General features: G+C 40.8%; 1 protein-coding gene across 1 annotated transcript; it reads right to left on the reverse strand.

The window, feature by feature from the left end:
- Window positions 1-3,891: 3,891 nt before the first annotated feature.
- Window positions 3,892-18,309, reverse strand: LOC147059130 (RNA-binding motif, single-stranded-interacting protein 1-like). The gene is made up of 14 exons (XM_085908080.1): window positions 17,988-18,309; window positions 15,073-15,215; window positions 13,911-13,969; window positions 12,901-12,992; window positions 11,043-11,200; window positions 10,046-10,125; window positions 9,866-9,966; window positions 9,424-9,473; window positions 9,253-9,343; window positions 8,141-8,191; window positions 7,111-7,212; window positions 6,893-6,961; window positions 6,427-6,501; window positions 3,892-5,049 (listed from the first exon to the last, which is right to left on the reverse strand). Exons 1-13 carry the CDS (start codon window positions 18,036-18,038, stop codon window positions 6,433-6,435), a joined length of 1,116 nt encoding a protein of 371 aa, XP_085764206.1. The 5' UTR covers window positions 18,039-18,309; the 3' UTR covers window positions 3,892-5,049; window positions 6,427-6,432.
- Window positions 18,310-19,929: the final 1,620 nt, after the last annotated feature.

Raw genomic sequence — 19,929 nt, forward strand, 5'->3', positions numbered from 1 at the left:
ATCACTACATAAACCAGATTAGACACTAAGGCGGCCTCCCCCCTCTCATCCCTCTTTTCATGTTGCTGCCCCGTGTCTAACCTTGAGCTTTCTCAAGGGATCAGTGCCATGTGTCCCTTCAGCTGTGGTGAATTAAAGCGAGAGGCAGAGGGAGAGAGCGAGTGAGAGATACTTGGCATGTTCCACGTGTTCGCGGGCTTGATGCCATTAAAAATGGAATGTGATGGACATCTGTGTGTGTGTGTGTGTGTGTGTGTGTGTGTGTGTGTGTGTGTGTGTGTGTGTGTGTGTGTGTGTGTGTGTGTTTTGGCCGGATGTGTATTCCTGGAGATGACATTGAATGGTGCGTCACATACACAGGAAACGCTGGATTCATTTATGGGAGTGTCAAAAATACAGTGCCAATGAAAAACCACACAAAAACAGTGCATTGCTCTCTTTTTGACCAAAATTCATGATACCTACTAAGATATAAAACCTTACAGACAAAAAAATAATCATTTTTTAACACTGTGAGAGTCAAATATTGAGTGATGGTTTTGTTTTGGGATGTGTGAATTGTTTATAGCAACAACAACAGTAAACCTTTCATTCGCCCCAAAAACCTCCCACTCACCCAAAAATGTGAAAGACTGTTTTTGTCAAAATAATTTGTTTTCATCTTTGGCCAAATGAGTCAAATTTTGGTGTCTGAGAAAGGTTTCTCAAAACTACTCAACCACTTTAGAAACAACCAACACTACATGCAAAATTAAGTCATACAACAAAAAATACAGTGAAATCAATACAGTAATAATGAAAACACAAAAACAGTCCAACTAAAACCAAGTCTCATGCTCAGTCAAAAGCCAAAGAATAAGTGTTTTAAGATGAGTTTTAAAGATGGGTGGCTTGCCTAACATTTGGTGAGAGATCATTTCAAAGAGTGGGACTGGCAACAGGAATGGCTCGATCCCTCTGCTCCTTCTCTTAGTACTTGGTAGTGCTCCTATTAGAGTGATGAAGGAGCTCAGAGAGGTAATGTGGGGCAAATGACAAACTTAAAATGGACTAAAATGTATTGGGGAGCCAATGGAGGTAGGCCAGAATTGGGGTTATGTGCTCCCTCTGTCTTGTTAAGAGGCAAGCAGCAGCATTTTTGGACCAATTGGAGACACTTGATGGAGGCGGACTCCAGAAAAAAAAAAAAAGGACATTTCAGTAATCCAGTAGACATTTCCCAAAGACATGAATGACTGATTCTAAGTGCTGTTGAGAACAAAAGGGTTTTCTTTTAGCCAGCTGCCTATAATGAAAAAAGATCAATTCAAGAACAGCAGTCTGATTTAAAATCATTGTACAGTTTAAGACCTAACTTGGAGACTGATGGCTTTAGATAAGTCACCAGGAGGATGAGATATACAAGGGCCACTGGGACTAAACAGCATAACCTCTGTTTTCATTTCAAGTGTCATTGAAATTCAGGAAATTCAGAGCCCTCCAGGTCTTGATTTCCTCCATGAGTGACTTCAATGAGAAAGCTGAACAGGACATACATTTGACAATCATTTATTTGTTCTGTATGAAAGGTTTTGGTATGGTGTGTGAGTAACAGAGGTTTTATGTATGTTGAGTTTTTCTGTGTGAAGTATTTTAGGGTGTGTGAGTTTTAAACATGAGTGTTTTTCATGAGTGTCAGAGGTTTCTTCCGTGAGACTGAGTTGTTTTGGTGTGGAAGAGGTTTTGGCAGAGTGTGTGCCGTCTTTTAGTGAGGGAAAGTTTTGGGGCAAAATGACTTTTATGTCCCTGTGTGTGAGAAAGATTTAGAGTGTATCTGTGAAAGCTTATAATGAATGTCAGATTTTTTGGGTGGAAAGGTTTCTCAGAGAGTATTTTCTTAATATTGTGAGTTTTTTTTCCTGAATCAGATTTTTTTAGTTTGGCAGTTTTGGTGAATCTAACAGATCTGTGACGTTTGTTAGCGTTAACCATTTTTTCTTTTTTAGTGTGTTTGCGAATTTCGGTGTTGTGTGAGTTTTCGGGTGGATATGTGTGTGTGTGTGTGTGTTGTGGGCCCGGCAAAGGGTGTGATTGCTAATCTCATACCCAGGTGCTTCTGATCCCTTTTGACTGGTAAGAGATGGATCTTGGTGCCTTCATGTCTCAGGGATCAGCTGCGCCTAAGTCCGAGCTTAACTCAGGAGATCCGGCCTAAGAGTTATAAATCTACTGAGGCTGTGTGCCCCAAATAGTGCAACACACTTGTCACCTGTCCGACTGAGTTTAGATTGCCCTCAAGATCAAACAGTCACTAGTATGAAAGCTTCCTATATAGTTTCAGTCTGGGAGTGTACAGCGTCCTCTTCTGGAAGCTCATGTGTGTCACCGAATTATTGCAGAGGATGGAAAATTTCAAGTTGACGCTCAAATGTGTGTTTTAAATATGTTCAGTGTTTCACATCATGGTTGCTAGTCATAAAGGTCACTTCTATGTCTTTCCGTGACTCTTCCAGTCTCTGTGTAGCACTGTTGCTAAAATGCTGATGACACTCAGGTCATTCAATAAAATAGAACACAGTAATAGCGTCATTTCTAAAAGTAAATAAAACCGAGTTTGGCGTACAAGGTCAGATAATACAGGAAGTTGTCACTGTCAGGCATCCATCATCATCAAACAGACTTGAACCTCGTCAGAGAAAGAGAATTCTTTTATTTAGAACGGTTTCAAATGTTTTCAGAGAAGGCAAGGAGATGATTATTGTTTGTGGGTGACAGGGCAAACGATGAGGATCAAATGTACAAGATTGTTCCCCCCTACCTTTACCCCCCCCCCCCCCCCCCATCCCAGAGGAATAAACGTTCACAATGTGAAATCACCTGCAGTAGAAGCTTATTTACGAAAGTATTTCCCGATTATGTGTCCATCAAAGTACTGCCTGACCTTCTTAGCTATGACGTTTTCTTTCATATATCAGAGTTCATCTTTATACTTGAGGAGAAAAGCAAAGCAAACAATACACTTAATTTCTCATTTGGCCACCAATTTATATCAAAACAAAACAACCAATCTAGCACCAGCCATCAAGCATTACTACTCGTGACTTCTAATTGCGGTTTAGAATCAAACGCTGCCTCAAAAAGCAACCCATTATGTGCCATTCACTTTTTTTTTTTGTTTCTCCATCAACAACAATTCTGAGATTGTAAAACTTTTAGAGAGCCTTACAGCACTGGTTTGACCTCTAGTGACTTTAAAAAGAGACCAACTTTCAGGGGCTGAGAGGCATTGCATCGACAAAGGCGGATACTTTTAGCCAAGAAATGCGTGAAGCCCGCATTCATTTGCCGAAAAGTACTTGCGGAGGGAAACTGAACTAATTGACTCAATCTGTGGTGTCAAACTCATTTTCATCATGGGCCACATCATAGTTATGTTTTCCTTTTGAGGGATGTTATGACTGTGAAATATATTCACATCATAATATCATAAAAATTCCTCCACCTGACATTGCTATAAATAATTATAACAACAAAATGAATTTAAAAAATCAAGTCATGAAAACCAAATACAGTACAGAATAAAGTAGCTATTATTTTCAAATGAACTTAAAATGGTTTAGAACCTTCACAGGTTAACTTAATTTGACCTTGTCTAACCTTTTAAATGTCTTTCAGTGCATATTGATTTTTGAGAAACCCTGTAGTAAGAAGGGATTTGTTTTTTTTAATGCTCGGAATATCAGTTAAGAGAGGGAAAAAAGCACTCGAGGGAGTTTCCGCACAAAAAAAGGAATGGAACAAATTAATTCAGTAAGAAACAAGACAATTTGTTAGCTTTTAGTGGGCGTTATAAAATAAAAATAAAAATGCAAGTGGCAGCCAGATGAGTTTGACACCTATACTCTATATGGAGCACTAAACTAACCTTTAGAAAGAAAAAAAAAAAAAAACATGCAATCAATAAGCAATGACCAATACGTAACGATGAGGCAAAGTGGAAAATGTCTCAAAAGCATGGAAGAGAAACTGCTGAAAGTGGGAGGAGACGTAACGCTTGAAGTCCGAGTTGGCCAGCTCCTGAGCGTGGCTTTTGTTCTGCTTCATCCACTCTGGTGCAAAAAAAAGGGCTTTACCTGCAAACCCAACCACACCGGCAGACTCAGAACCATGAGGTAGATATCACCGGTCAAACTGACCATGAGAGGAAATTAAACACACACACAAAAAAAAAAAATAAACAAACAAAAAAAAAAAAATCACATCACAAAAGATGCCAATTCTGTCATTTTCAACAAAAAAAACACACATCTCTTGCTTGATGTCATTTCGATAGCTAATAAAAAAGCAAAGAGGAGAAATATAAGAATTATGCTGTTTGAGTTAGTCACTATTCTTTCTTTTTTTTTTTTCTTTCCTCCCCTCAGTATTGCAGTGGAACTCTCATTATTGCTACCAGAAGACTGGATAGCGACAAACTTGCCGTGTGGGATCAATCAAATGGAAATATGATACCTGATCAAGTTCAATGAGTAATGTTGGAAGATGGTGGTAAGGAAGGCACCTTTTCCGAGAATAAATTTATGACATGGTCACCTCTTTGAAGCACGTGATTCTATGACAATTGTGAAACCCATTGTGGGCTTTTTTTTTTTTATACTTTAAAAGTCAGTGCAAACAAGGTTTTGCAGGGGAGAAGTAACTATAACATCATAAAAACCTAAAAGGGGAGGGCAACATTGCAATCTCATGCATGTAAAATCACATCATACTGTGGATAATGGAGCAGGGGGCAGGGCAGGGTAGGGCAGGGCAAGGGTGGGGAGGTGTCCTCTGGAATTTGAGAATCCTTCTTGAAAAAAGAGAAAATCTTGAAGAGCATGTTGTTTCTTATCAAAATAAATCTTTTTTTTTTTTTGTGATTAGCCAACTGCTTGAGTGCATTTTCACTGTCCTCGTTTTCCAACACAAGCATAAGGGCTGTGCAAAAAAGGTCCTGTGTCTGGTCCAATCAGAGAGGGCTGGCTGTTAGAACTCCCACCGACCCTCTTGCTCGCTGAGTGATCGCTGAGCCTAAAAATACAAACAAAATAAAGAAGCATGTTTGAAAATGACCCCTCTGGTGTAGGGTTGTAAAGTTCCCTTACAATTTGTGGGAATGCGACTTGAGGGCAATTCAATGTGAGGGTACTGTATTCTAGCATGAATAATGAAAAACATCTTGTTTCGTCATAACCCGACAGTCATCAAAATAACAAATATGTGCAAGGACATTCCTTTTATAATAAAGATAAAAGGCTGTTAAATTTGACACACCACACACAAGAGTGTTGTTAATAACCGTGCCAAATTTGAATGATTAAAAAAAAAAAGTCAGCCAAATGCTATTTACAAATGGAAGCTACTTCATTAAGCACTTTATGCCTACACATTAGCACCCGACCAATATATATATATATATATATATATATATATATTCTCGGAAAAGGTGCCTTCCAAAAAAAAAAAAATATATATATATATATATATATATATATATATATATATATATATATATATATATATATATATATATATATATATATATATTTTTTTTTTTTGTATAGGCTGATGGTATTTCGATATTTTGCAGGATTAAATTCGGATCAATCAACCAAAAGTAACAGTTAACAAATGAAATGACCCTCTTTGGTCTCAAACACTCACACAATAAAGATGTGGATTATAGGCAGAGCATTCAACTGTTTTACAATACGAGAAAAATCTGCAAAAATTCTCATTTTTTTGGGGGGGGCGTTTGAATGTCATTTATTTTAGGTTGTAATGACTTAATGTGTGTTTTATTTTTATTTTTCCTCTACCTCCTGACTACTGTACAGAGTTTGAAGCAGCTCTATGATCTGAAAGCCTTCAGTGGCTGGAATATATCCCACTAGGTCATTGCGGGGCTTTCCAAGCCATGACAACGATGTGCTCTGAAGCAGCTATGCCAGTACAAAGCCCATGTTGTCCACAATGCTGGCTGTTACGTCTTTCACCTTCTCTCCATGATGTGCGCGCACTCAAAGTTGACAAAAATAGCCATGACAGTCCCAAAATCTGGTCCACACAATTTATGGAAGCAACTGCACATACACCAATACACACTCACGTACACATCCAAAAATGTTCGCTTGATTCTTTGTCAATCTCACTGGAACCTTCTGTACCACAATTAAAAAATAAAATTCGTTTGGCGCCATCTTGTGGTATCTATAGGCATCACTCATAAATTTCAAATGAGTGGCTGGGCTCAGCCCTAATGCCCTGTATATAATAGTGTAGTTACATTTACACTGATAATAATAAAAGTAGCACGTTTTAATATAGCTTTTGTTTTGGTAAAAATCAGTTCCAGGTGAAAAAAACCCAAAATATTAAATACCAAAAAAGATGAGTCAGGATGAGTACCTGTGGTTACTTGCTGAGTTGACTGTAAGGAGACGAGTTGTTGGAAGAATCCACTTGTTGTGGCGTGCCGCTTTCCTACAAAGTAATTTGAGCAGGTAAGAGAGTGACGCAATTTCAGTGTAGTACACTGTTGAGCCACAATGTGCCAGGCGGCACTAAGCACAACTGGATGCACGAGGACGAAGAGGTGCTCAACTAAGCTCCAGTAATAGTCCCGATCGAACAGAGAGGATTTACAGTTTGCCTACGAGTAATGTAGACTCACTTTGATAGCCTTTCACTTTCTTCGTTAGCGTTAAGTTTGATGCAATTATATGGTTTGGCTGAACATTTTCATGGATGTATATCATTTTTTAACGATAAATGCAGTGCAGTTCTACTTTACAGTAAATTACAAATGTGATTGTTTTGGTGAGTGACAAAAATGATGATTTAAGATGATGTACAGAATGTGGAGTCAACCTACCGCTGCTGCTGGCAGAGGAGGATACTGCGGCATGTAAGCACCTTGCACCCCCGGGTTGGCTGCGATATACTGTGAAACAACATTACGTACACAATTAGTGCTATGAAGTATCTTTACTGTACACATTTTCATGCATCCATATTGTACTTGAGTATTTGTTATCATTATCTGTACGGTGTGAGTACTTTTTTGCCATATCAGTCCAGAATTGTACTCACTGCTCCAGTGTTTCCTAGGGACAGCTGACCCATTTGCTGAGTAATCATAGTAGAGGGGTGCAGTGACATGGATGGATCCACAGAGGGAGACATCACTGGGGCCTGCAAGAGACAGAGAGCAGCTGGCTTTCACAGCAGATCACATGACAGAGTTCCTCCAATGAAATCAACTCATGTATAGAACGTGAATAGAGCATGAAACAAAGGCTGGAGATGTTTTTCCGAACATTAACAGTATCACGTACAATCGGTGCATAAAGGTGAAGCCAGGAAATATGAATGCAACTCCTGGTCATATGAAACATGTTACAGTTGGGGGGGGGCATAATAAGAGAGAGATTAAAGATATGAAATAAATCCTCAAACAGCTTTCCATTACACCGTCTTTAGGGAATTGTGCATTTCCCAGTAAAGAGTCGCGGGAGGGGCAGATCTGCAGAGACACTCGTTCCATTGGAAACCATCTGTTGGACGAGTCAAAGAGTCACAAGACGGTTGATGCTTCAGGCATTTCCTGCTGGATCCAGAGAGAGGGAAGGCTGCTGGAGGCCTTCGCAGTCTTCCTACTTGTTCTATTTCTCTCTCATTCTCACATGCGCACTTGTAACATGTAAATAGATGTGTTTTACTTTTTTTGATCAATGTAAGCCAGTAGAAAGGCTTTGGAGTATTTATCCAGATCCATCGACTGGTACACTTCTTTCCATGGTAGCAAGACAATTACAGGCACTTGTGGAACAGCTAAATTGCATGTAGTACTAGTAGTCATACAACTTTGTCTTTTTACTCATATTGTTTTCACTACTAAATGACATTTTACCTCCCTAAATATACAGCTGTGGGAAAAAAAAACATAAGTGGTAAAAAAATGCTTCCATGCAAGTCCTTCTGTGTTTAGGGGAAGTTGGTGCTTTAACGGTGTCAGCAGAACAGGCTGAATTGAAGTAATGAGTGAGTGTCTTCTAGCTGAAGCCGGGACACACACCCACTTCCTGCACACACACAAGCACATAAATGCATGTTGTCTTACCGGGTGCTGCATGATGTACGGCTGATGTGCCACCCAGGAGTGACTTTGGACCTTTGGAAAGACAGGACAGGCACAGTCAGAGACAAAAAGGAGACAAATCCATCTGAACATCAATACTACTGTCTATCTAAACAATATTGCCGTGGTTAGCTTATAAAAGTAACTTCCGTTATTATTACATTATTTATGACTTGATTTTTAAAGTAAGTTTGACGTTATTTTTAATAGTTACATTCAGATACAGACAACCATTAACATAAAAATGGCATGATTCTGCCACTTTGTTGGAAGCAGATTTTTAACTGGCATTTAAGAATGTCTACTTTTGTTCAAAATAAAATGAAGACAATTTTCTTTAGCCCAATTGTTAGATCAAATGAAAGAATCTGGTTGAACATTTAAATATTTGACAATGTTTAATTCTCTTTTGTTTAGGTCTCACTTTTATAGCAAACTTCAACTGGGAGGGACGAAAAACAGCCTTTTTTTTTTCTCTCAAATTGAAGTTTGAGGATAGCCTGACACTTCTTGAGAGTGAGAAGAGGCACTGCAGAATACTTCAAAACTTGTGCTCACATTCACGTGTGTTTTAACAGTTCATTTTGAACTGTCGTGGAAGGGGCTGGAAGGTTCACAGTTCTCTAATGTTCCAACGACGATATTGTCAATCTATCTTTACCCACTACAAATTGAAATGTTTCATTTCAAATTGTAGAGCTAAAATTAGCAGATGCTCAATATAACGCTCAAAGAGCAAAGGAGGACAGCACCATAAGACCTAGCCAACATTTTCTTTGGAGTCAAGCCACTCTCAGCTTTGCCCAAGAATTATGGTAAAGACAGGGAGTTGTATATGATTAAAAGTCATGTGTCCTTGGAGAAAATGGTCCTTCTGACTACATAATTTAGGAGCTTTTATGAGGCGTGCCTGGGAGGAGGGGCAAAATATCAAATTAAGTGAAATAAGGATAATATTCAACCAATGAAAAACATCTTGGGGAAGAAAAAAGAACCACCCTCATCTAGAATTCCAAATACTGTATAGAAGAAGAGTGAGGATGGATGAACTATATTCAATAATGTCCCCTGAGCTAGTTTATAGTTGGTAATACCTGGTAAGCAGAGACGGGAGACATGTAGGGGGACATTGCTGGCTGCACGGTCATTATCCTGTTGGTCACTGGATATGGAGATGGATAGTACCTGGGGAACAGAGAGCGTCTCAAAATAAAGCTCTTGGATGGGGAAAAACTCCTCACATACAACCATATGATGTGACTTACCCATTCTGCATAGCTGCTGAGGAGGGATCATAGGTAAGAGTCATAGCGCCCTACAAAGAGGAATTTCACATTATGGAATGAATATCAGCTTTTGGATCGAAGTATTTCATCGTATGCAAATGTGGCAGAAAAGAAAGGCAATTTGCAAGATTTGCAAGAACGTCTGAAAGCACACGACTAGACTAAAAGGTCAAATCTGATCTTGTAGGACAGAACATTGATTTTGTATTTTCTGTCCAATAACTTAGCATTAGAACATTTGGTGTATTTGCGTCACTATTAAAATCCATCAAATTTCAGAGTTAAGCAGCGACACTAAATATTCTTATTGTTGTGTCTGAACAGATCAAATTTGACCCAAATAATATGTCACCAAAAACTGTCTACCTGCTGATATCTACTTTTTATTTTATGTTCAGAAAACATAAAAGCTGATACATACTAGTCTGAGATCGCCTGTCTGTCCATTGGGAACAAATCCACCGTGAGCGTGTTTCTTCCTTTGACTATCTGCAAACTTACACAACAAGGGCTGAGAGGGAGCTGAGGGAAAAAGGAGGGGAATATGGTTAAGAAGAGCCATTTTCATCACCGCCTCCACAAAGGGGACTGGCTTTCATACCCAGCGCTCCGGAGGCGATCTTGATAAATTTCCCGTTGAAGTGTGAGATCACAGCGTTGCACTGCTCCGTGGTGTCCATCCTGGTGGGAGAGGAGAGGGGGGCAACAACAATAAAAAAAAAAAACAGACACTAGCACACGGTGGTGGAACAAAATGTTCAATTACATGACAACATTATGATCATTGTCAAATTCACATGAAAAAAAAAAAAAAAAAAGAATTATATAACGGTGGGCGAAGAATTTAGTGCCAGGGACTTACCCAACTTAATCCACCCCTAACACCGCCACTATTACGTTGCAATTACAGAATCCATCAATGTTGAACAAAAATGCAATATAAGACCACACAACTGTGCTGCATACATCATCTGGCTTAGTTCAGAATAAAATATGTCAATCAATATCAATCATGTTTAATTTGATTCATGATCTCATATGCAGAGACTCATAACAGTACAGTTAATATTTTGAGTTCCGCAACTAATTATCTTTTTTATTTGTGTAACACATAAGTCAAAGTGTAAGGGTATATTTACTGGAAACAAACACCTGGTTTGAAATGATACGGTGGCCAATAGAATGGTCAGTACATTTTCCAGGGTGGCTATGGTCACCCCTGGCCATCCCCTGGAGCAATGGCATATCCAAAGATCGCATCAAAATTAACCAAGCAACAGCAGGTGACTTGAAAATGTCATACGATGAAGTAATAAAATTAAAGTTAATGTGCACATATAAATACATACAGGAATATCTGTGTGAATATTTTAGTCAGGTATATGCTAGATTACTTTTTTCCAACAATATATAGAGCTAAGCAGAAATCTTATAAATTAGATGTTTATTCCTGTGAATGCCCATAAATAGAATTTGCTGATTCCCATGGAAAATTCCCAACTTTGAAAATGAGTACTCCTTCCTATCAAAACAAAACCACAACCAGATAAAAGTCCATTTTCCAACTGTACTATTCTATTGGCTCTTCTATGACTGACCTGGCAAAGCCCACGCCCCGGCTGTTGCCACCGTAGTCACGGAGGATACGTGTGGAAACGACTTGGCCGAAAGGCTGCAGTATGTTCTCCAGCTCTTTCTCATCCACAGACAGAGGCAGGTTGGAAATATATAGATTTGTGGGATCTTGCTCCTGTTGCTGCTTGCAGACAAGAAGGGAAAGAAGAGGAAGCGTAGTCAATATTTAAGTACTGAGATAAAAAATACAGCCAAAATAAAACAATAACACTGTTGTGCGGTAAACTCACTATATATAACTATGTACTGTGTATACATATATATATATATATGTACTGTATTTTTGCTTCTTCTTTTTTTTTTACAGAATATATCCAAATCTGAATTTAGTATTGCTCGATTTCAGGGTAGTACATACCACATTGTGGCACAACATACCGGGCAGCACTGGGTTCTGCACGAAGACATGCAGAGTAATTAACAGCAAAAAGTAATAGCACAGTAATAGCTATTAGCACAGAGTAGGAAAAGAAATATGTACATGAATATGGTTTGAATACACAATCATTATTTTTCTTTTGTTGTATTTGTGTGTGTTAAGTAACAGTTATTACAATCACATCAATGCTAATTTGTATTAGCCCATCTCAGGTGTTTCCTATTGTATGTTAGCCTTAGGCTAGCCACTAGGAAATGTTCAATAGACGGCCTTTGAAAAGTGTGTTTCAATAAGTATTTAATACAGGTGAGAGGGATACAACTAGTGGAAAAAAATCTTTTTCTGTCTGACCACATATGCTCCCAGATTTTTTTGACCTATCACACAAGGGTCCGGAGTGTATCCTGTGCTATTCACTCCGATTCATCTTTCGACAGTATGCTTAAGCACGAGACATCTGGTGAAACACTGTAACAAGCACCTCACATGACCATTCACTCAAAGACACATCCATCTGCACTGCAGCAGCTCAGTGCCCCGTCGGTCTCCCCGAGAAACATCAGGAGAGCTGCGTATCCAAGCCACGGCGACGCACAAACTGCACTGTTTGTTCCCATCAGCTCTGCTACGTTCAAGTCTTTAGAGAGCGACTCCTCACTAATTAACTCTTATCTGCCGATTCAAGCACCGGTCTGGGCTGCAGAAGTGGCAGAAAGAAATGGTGAGAAAAGACAGAAAGAGAACCGAGGATGACTCACAGTTAATTATGCCGTTTTCCTTGCTACCATGCAGATGTGACAACTACGCATGAGACTGTGAATCTTTCGCAATAATAATGCCAGTACGGTTAATTACGCCTTTCTTGTCATTTCACAAACAGGAGTTTAGCTACTTGTGAATAAATGATACTGACAAGGTTGGAATAAATAACGGAATAAGAGAGAAAATAAACAGACTCAGGGAGAATGAATAGATGTAAACTGAATATTTCATTGATGCTCACAGCATTTGGGAGTTGGTATAACATGAAAGTTGTACCACCAGCGTAGTGTGTGTGTCCGTGTGTGTGTCCGTGTCCGTGTGTGTGTGTGTGTGTGTGTGTGTGTGTGTGTGTGTGTGTGTGTGTGTGTGTGTGTGTGTGTCCATGTGCAAGCTGGTGGTCTGGTATGCGACTTAACTGACAGGTTACTTGGCAGAGGGAGACATGACATCTGGTTATACAGTGAAAGTAAATGAGGTCACGGGAAGAACAGCTTGTCAGCTGAGGTCATGTGACCAGTCTCATGTCATTCAGTAGTGCACAGCACACATTTTCAGAGAGGAAGAACTGACAACCTTGTGGAAACGCAATGCAACATGCGGATGCGTGCGCGTGCACGCACAATCACACAATCTCACACACACACACACACACACACACATAATATCACACAACTCCTCACCTTGGCCATCTGGGCTTGAATGCCGCTGGTTTTCAGAGCGTGCACGGCTTTCAAAGCAGCCGCTGGGCTGTCAAAGTCCACAAAGCCATAACCTGTAGTTGGCAGAGCAGTACTATGTTTACATGAACAGCCAATAGATGAAAAGCAGATTCATAATCATCTTTATTGGCCAAGTACAGTGGCTGCTTGAATTACAGCGGATTACAAAACAGTGCAAACAAATTGTGCATCATATCATAATTCAACGCCCATGGACATTGCACACATTGCGGTGTGCGCGTCTTGGCCACCAGGGGGTTGCATATTACAGAGAGTCATAATAAACGAAGATGAGTTTCTGTGTGGTATCTTAATCACTAAATCATAGATGTCAAATTTAAGAACCGATATTTTATGTGGCAAAACCAAATTGTGTGCATCGATTTCATGTTTGTCCTCCATAGATGCCACAAGATGTGGAAAAGCACCACATAAAGCTCTTTATCATAGATCCTCGGCATCTCCACTAAACCCGAAATGCTGCTGTTTGCTTCTCAACTGGAGCTCGTAAGAGGGAGCACATTACCCCAATTCTGGCCTCCCTCCTCTGGCTCCCAATACATTTTAGAGTGTATTCTTAGACACTTCTATTTCTTTTCAAATTGTTAAATGGCCTCGCCCTCAGATTATCACTCTGAGCTCCTCCACCCCTACGCACCCGCACGGTGCCTCAGGTCCGCAGACCAGATACTACTGGAAGTGTTGAGGACTAAGCTGAGCCTCAGAGGGGATCAAGTCTTTTCTGTTGACATCATCTTCTTGATGTTAGGCAAGCCTCCTCACTCTCCGTTTTTATTCTTTACCTTTTGACTGACTACCTGTTCTGCTTCTGTACTTTACTTTATGTTTCAATTGATTGTTTTCACTCTCTTTGTCGTTGTCCCATTGCTCTATATGTTACAATGAAATGTAAAAAATGACCAGTGTCACGACAAAATTACAAGTCAGGTGTTTAAGAGTCTTTTACTGACCTTTACATTTATTGGTTGTCTTGTCCAGGATCGCCTTTGCCGACTGAATCTTGCCATACCTGCACACACGGCATGCAGTTAGTCGGAAATAAACGGCAATTATCATCTCCGTTTAATTATCATCAGTTTGCTTGCTACGCCTTGTATAAAATCAGTGTCAGATTAAAAGCCTTTGTAATTCTTGGCAGGAGAATTTTCCAAAGACCAGACCTATTTGTTTCCAACAGAGTAGACAATTGACCACTAATTAGCGAGAAAGAAAGTGAATGTAACGATTGTACTTCATTTGGTCACAAACCTTAACCTGACCCGTGAAACAAATTGCATGCTGCTTTTTGACACAAGCGCGCAAACAAACGGAATGGCGGCGAGCTGACATCACCATTCAGACCTTGTTGCTATGAAAAAGCGCTTTCATTTCTGCTTTGTGCTGGCAAACAACATTGGGAGCGTGAACAAAACAAGCCAAAAGGACACAAACAGCTGCTGCTGGTTACATGGATGAATGCCTCACTCCATATGCTTGCGGGGAACGAGAGGAGACAAAAACTCGGCTAATTATGGCATCTACGCCGTTAAATAGCCACATGGATGGCGGCCCAGTGGATCGAGTATCCTGTGACACTTTCGATATCAATACTTTGCTTATTTAGAGACAATGGATGAATTGGCAGGCTGTGATTATCAAATTTATCACCTGGCAAAAAAAACTTGCTAAGGCAGTCACAGCCCTGAAGTAAGCATGAGCATTGTGCACTATGTCAAGAAATGGGCTCTTCCTTTGCATAATTTGCTGCAAGAAAATGAATATTAAACAAAATATGTTGAGCAGTAGTAGCTCCCAAGCTGACGCCAACTGTGCAGCCGCACCCGGCAGGAGAGATTGACAAGAGTATGATCGGGTCACAAACGTGCTTCAGAGATGACCCGTTTCCATATTTCAAGCCTTGACAGAATGTGAGAAACATGGGGGGGGGGACCCCATCAGAATGTGACGGGCTGAGAGGAAAGATCGTGGCATCTGTGGTAAACCGACCGTGAGAAAACCGAACAACACTTGATAGCCAAAATTCCACGCCACACTAAATATCAGCCAAACGAGGCTTGCTGTGGCCAATGTAAACGTAGTGAACACACATGCATAAGATATTCATGCACTCACTGGTGACAGAGTTTGACCAGATCCAGGTCAGTGGTGGCAGGAGGGAGGCCTCGGATGTACAGATTGGTCTTACTGAGCTGCTCCAGGCCCGTGCTGCTGCTGTTGCTGCTGCTGCTGGGACTGGACGGAGTCATGGGGTACGACTGCAAACAGGAGGGTCACTGTTATCGTTTAAAATGTTACGGGAGCCACGTAATCAAATTTAAACTCTGGTCAACTGTTATCACAAGGAGCTCAATTCTGTCAGGGGTAAAAAAAAAAACACGGAAACATAAAAAAGAAGGATCAGATTGTGCACACATTCCACATTAATGCCGCATATTTTTCATCAATCTTAACAGGGTTTCATCGTCTCTAGAACGTTTTGGCATTTTTTTGTACGAGCTGAAGAAAACATTGTGGTTTGAAATACCGATGAAGTTCGACATTTACAGTAAGTCGCTATAAAAACATGGGCTGTGTTCAAAATCACTCCCTATTCTGGTATCCACTCGTACGCAGTGCTGTTCGAATGTACCGTATTTGAATATCCCCTACATACGTACGTTGTTCCCTCTATTATGCATTGTAAAAAAAAAAGTCAACAATATAATTATGACGAAAAAACTAAAATACAACCCGGGATACAGAAACAACCACTGTGTCATGGCACATTAGGGTACAAAGGCAAGTCATATCTCAAAAGTGAATTCTTCACAGAGCAGAGAAGAAGCTACAACCCTTAAAGCAAGCACGTCCAGCTTTTGAGTCAGGTGGGACATGGAGACATGCAGGAGAGTGGCCCATGAGAACCGACTTTAGACACCCCTGCCTCAAACCCCTTGATGGTTATTATCCCTTTGATACCAGAAGTGTCATACTCCCGCCACTCCCTTAAAGCCTTAGGTGAATGTCTATCCCTTGTGGATCGCCACCAGCATGGCGATATTTGAGCAGCTGTTGCCAAGGACAGCACCACTTGTGCATTTCACTGATCGAGATGCTCCACGCTTCGCTGTTCAGGCACAGGTACATATGAAATTAGAAATATACTTAAGTAGGTATTAGTATTAAAAATATGAAGCCATGCTATTCAACCTGCAATGAAATCTGCTCTTAATTGACACCTACACAGAACAAATGCCACAAGATGGCGGCGAAGAGCCTTTTGTAAATGAACAAGGCTATGGGCTAGCAAAATGAAGCTTTTTTTCCTCAGATCAACATAGTTGTTGGCAAAAGGTGGCACACATTCTGCTCAAAAAATACCCGAGTTTGATATTTCGTAAATATTTATTGAACTCTATCGTCTGTAGCCTGGCCGGCATTGCAAATGAGAACCTTAGGCAATGTTTCAAATGACGTCTGATTTCAAAACGAGTTGTCTTCCATTTGTTGCATCGCTGCAGCAATTAATCACTTAATCAATAACTGATTGATTATTAAATTGTATATGATTTTTTTCACAATCGATTAATCGTTTAGGTTTTTAAAATGTACTTTTTGATTTAAAATCGGAAAGAATCCTCAAAAGTTTAGCTTGTCGACAGTAAATATTCTCTGATCTGTCATCCTGCATGAAAGCAGACTGATTATCTTAATATTAATCAATAAATATTTGCTTTTACTTTAGAAAGTAGGGATTCGACCCTAACTCTATTTTCCCAACATATTCATTTCCATATTCTACAAGTGAATTTGAAACAATGTTCTATTTTTGAATAAAGAGGTGGCAATTAAAACGTGTTTTTCTGTCCGACAGGCTAATCGATGACTAAAATAATCCTTAGTTACAGCCCTTTTGTTGTGCATGGTGACATTATTTAAATGCTTTCACAAGACATCATAGCCCTCCAAAAACTTTAACTGTTGTGGCCTGCTGCAAAAAAATGTGTGAAACCATCACACCCCTGCAGTAGATGAATGTATTTTGCCCCTTGCCCCTTTTTTTTCATTCTTGTGAGCCAAATCATCACATAACTGCTCTGTAAAGCATTTCCTTCCCCTTACTCATCCTTTAAAATAGCTCCCAGCCAGCCCAGATCAGTTCAAACACAAAAGCACGGCACCATTGTGCCATCTGTCCGCAACCAAAGGACAATCCACTCCAAGACCCACGGCTATGGATACCACCACAGTCATGCCAAACCCAAACACAGAATTTCTTCCCCAATGATGGATGAATGTTCAAACTTTTACAGAATGCTACACTGTGGGAGGAACATCTATATTGGTATGCAATTACTGTACTACTAGAGTATTTTTTGGGGAGCGTCAAAGAGAGCTACAATGAGACACTGTCAGAAGAGGGAGGGTGGAAGCGGGGGGGGGGGGGGGGGGGGGGACTCCCACACTGACTCACCTTGACTGAATCAAATGACCATCATTTGATGGAGTGATATGGATAGAATCTTAAAGGTGGATATCAATGTGCTGGAATAATTCACTCCAATGCCTCGGCTGTGCTCATATTTCAACCACAGGAGGCCATAAAATCTCCTGCACCCTGCATCAATCTTCCATCTCAATCAGAAGGCATGACTGGAAGCCAAGAAGCCTTCCGATTCCCCTTTTTTTTTGTCCACCTGAGAGGTCAAAATGAAGGGTGCAAATTGACATGAAATCTCCCCCACTCCGAATTCAGTGGGCAAATGCATGGAGACAGGAAAAGAGGACTACAATAACCATGGTGCATGTTAAGCAGTGTGGCTGGCCAAACAAGGTTATATGGACACAACAGTTAAAGCCTCTCGCAGATGGTTTCATTCATATCCCGACTAGTCCCTTCTATAATTTTTATTTACTTGATGTCGAAGGTTGTTTAGTTGGATTACTGCAAAGCAAACACACCGGGGAAGGGCTTCCCAATGTCATTTCGGGCTCGGGTTTATTTGAAAAGTGACAGCAGAAGTAGAAAGCAAAACACAATGGCCTACCTGCTTGCGAGTGGCAGCTTTCAGTGGGTTGCCTGTGTTAGCAAAAATCATCCTGCAGGTTAGAGATATTCGATGTTTTGTAAAGATCTCCCCTCTTTACAAAAACCAAATTTAAAAAAAATCGCAGAACCAATGCAATGGTCGGAGGTGATGAGTAAGTATCGAAAATAACCCGTCTGGTTAAAACATCGGCATACTGATCGGGTTGGTTAAGTTGAACAAAGCGTGTGTGCCCTCTCTTTTGCTTTGATAGTGACACATTTATCCAGTTAGCTCAGTTTGTTGTACGCCAGCGTATCGAGCGAGCCTCCGGTTCGGTTCATTGATCTACGACGTCCTGGTGCAGACCGCTCGCCAGTCCCACCTACTACGGACCAAACCAACATTCGCGTCTGGGGGGGTGTTTAGCATCAACCCAACTATTTTGTCTTCTCGTAAAATACCGACATTTGACGTTTAACAGCGTGGTATGTCGCGTGTTCACGAGTGGGCGTCCTGGGGTTATTAAAAAGCGAAGTGAAGATGATTTTAGGGTGGCATTTGTCGGTGTGCGAAACACTCGCCACCTTCCGTGTTGGTGTCGTCCGCACATACCAAGCATTCTTCACCCCCACCTCCCACAACCACACACTCAGACACACGCAACCACGAACACAAGCACGCACGAACACACTACACACACACACACACACTACACACACACGCACGTACACACGCGCCCTTTACCGCACACACTTCCTCTTCCTACCCTTCCCCCCATCCCAAACACTACATGTCAGAGAATCAGGATGTAATGAAATATAGGCAGGCACTGGCCTGGGCTGGACTGGGCGGCACGGTGTCGCACTGGTTATCACGTCCGCCTCACTGATAGGAGTTGAACAGAGGTTCGGTTCTACCTCCGGCCCTCCCTGTGTGGAGTTTGCATGTTCTCCCCGTGCCTGCACGGGAACTCTGGTTTCCACCCACATCCCAAAAACATGCTTGGTAGGCCACTCCAAAATGCCGTATGTTGTTTGTCTTTGTGTGCCCTACAATTGGCTAGCAACCAGTTCAGGGTGTCCCCCGCCAGCTGCCCGATGATGGTTGGGATAGGCTCCAGCATGCCCGCGACCACCTGGATTAGAGGTCACACAACGCATGCAAATAAAAAATCATAACTCGCTCTTTCCATCGATCGATTGATCTTTTGAGTCACATAACAGGGAAGGAAAATTGCTAATTAGGGCCCAATTTTGACATGTTATGCTTTGACTTAGACGTACTCGCTTTTATTGCTAGTGATTTTGACGTTACTGGCTGTATTTTTCAGTTATTGTGTCATATTTACATTGTGATTGTGTCATCTTTACATCTTTACATACTTTGCATTGTAGCAAAATGATCACACATTGCAAATGAAAGGGTATGAGTCCCATTGGTTTAAGCGCTTAGTGCAATGTGTTGGGTGACTGGGTGTGAGCTGTGGTCGATAGCAGCTTCTGAATGAGTGTGCATTCTGTCAGCGCTTGTGGAAATAAAGCAACAACTGTGTCATCCTTTTCACACCAACAAGAATGCTCCTTTAATGTTGTCCCTTATGTTTATAAAAAATATATATATATTCACAAAAATATGAGTGATCATCCATACAACAATTTTCAATCTATCAGTAATTAGCAGTAAATGTTGTTGCGGGTCACATTGTAATTGACTTCCCTCAGAAGGCCGTTAAGATGGCGAAAATGTTTTTTATTATCTCTTTGTGTCGTTACATGCGTATATTGAAAAGTCAACCCAAATAATCTGCTGCGTGTAGGGAAGCTTTTGAAAGCATCACATTTCTCGCCCTTCTCCCTGCTGGCTGGTGGGATGACGGCTTCATGCTGGTGTCATGTTACAAGCCTCTCGTGTTCCTCGAAAGCGGCACTCTTTCCAAATCAAATAATCGGCTGCAGCAGTC

The sequence above is a fragment of the Syngnathus leptorhynchus genome, chromosome 3, assembly GCF_054491065.1.
Source record: "Syngnathus leptorhynchus isolate UIUO chromosome 3, UIUO_Slep, whole genome shotgun sequence".
NCBI classification, from domain to species: domain Eukaryota; kingdom Metazoa; phylum Chordata; class Actinopteri; order Syngnathiformes; family Syngnathidae; genus Syngnathus; species Syngnathus leptorhynchus.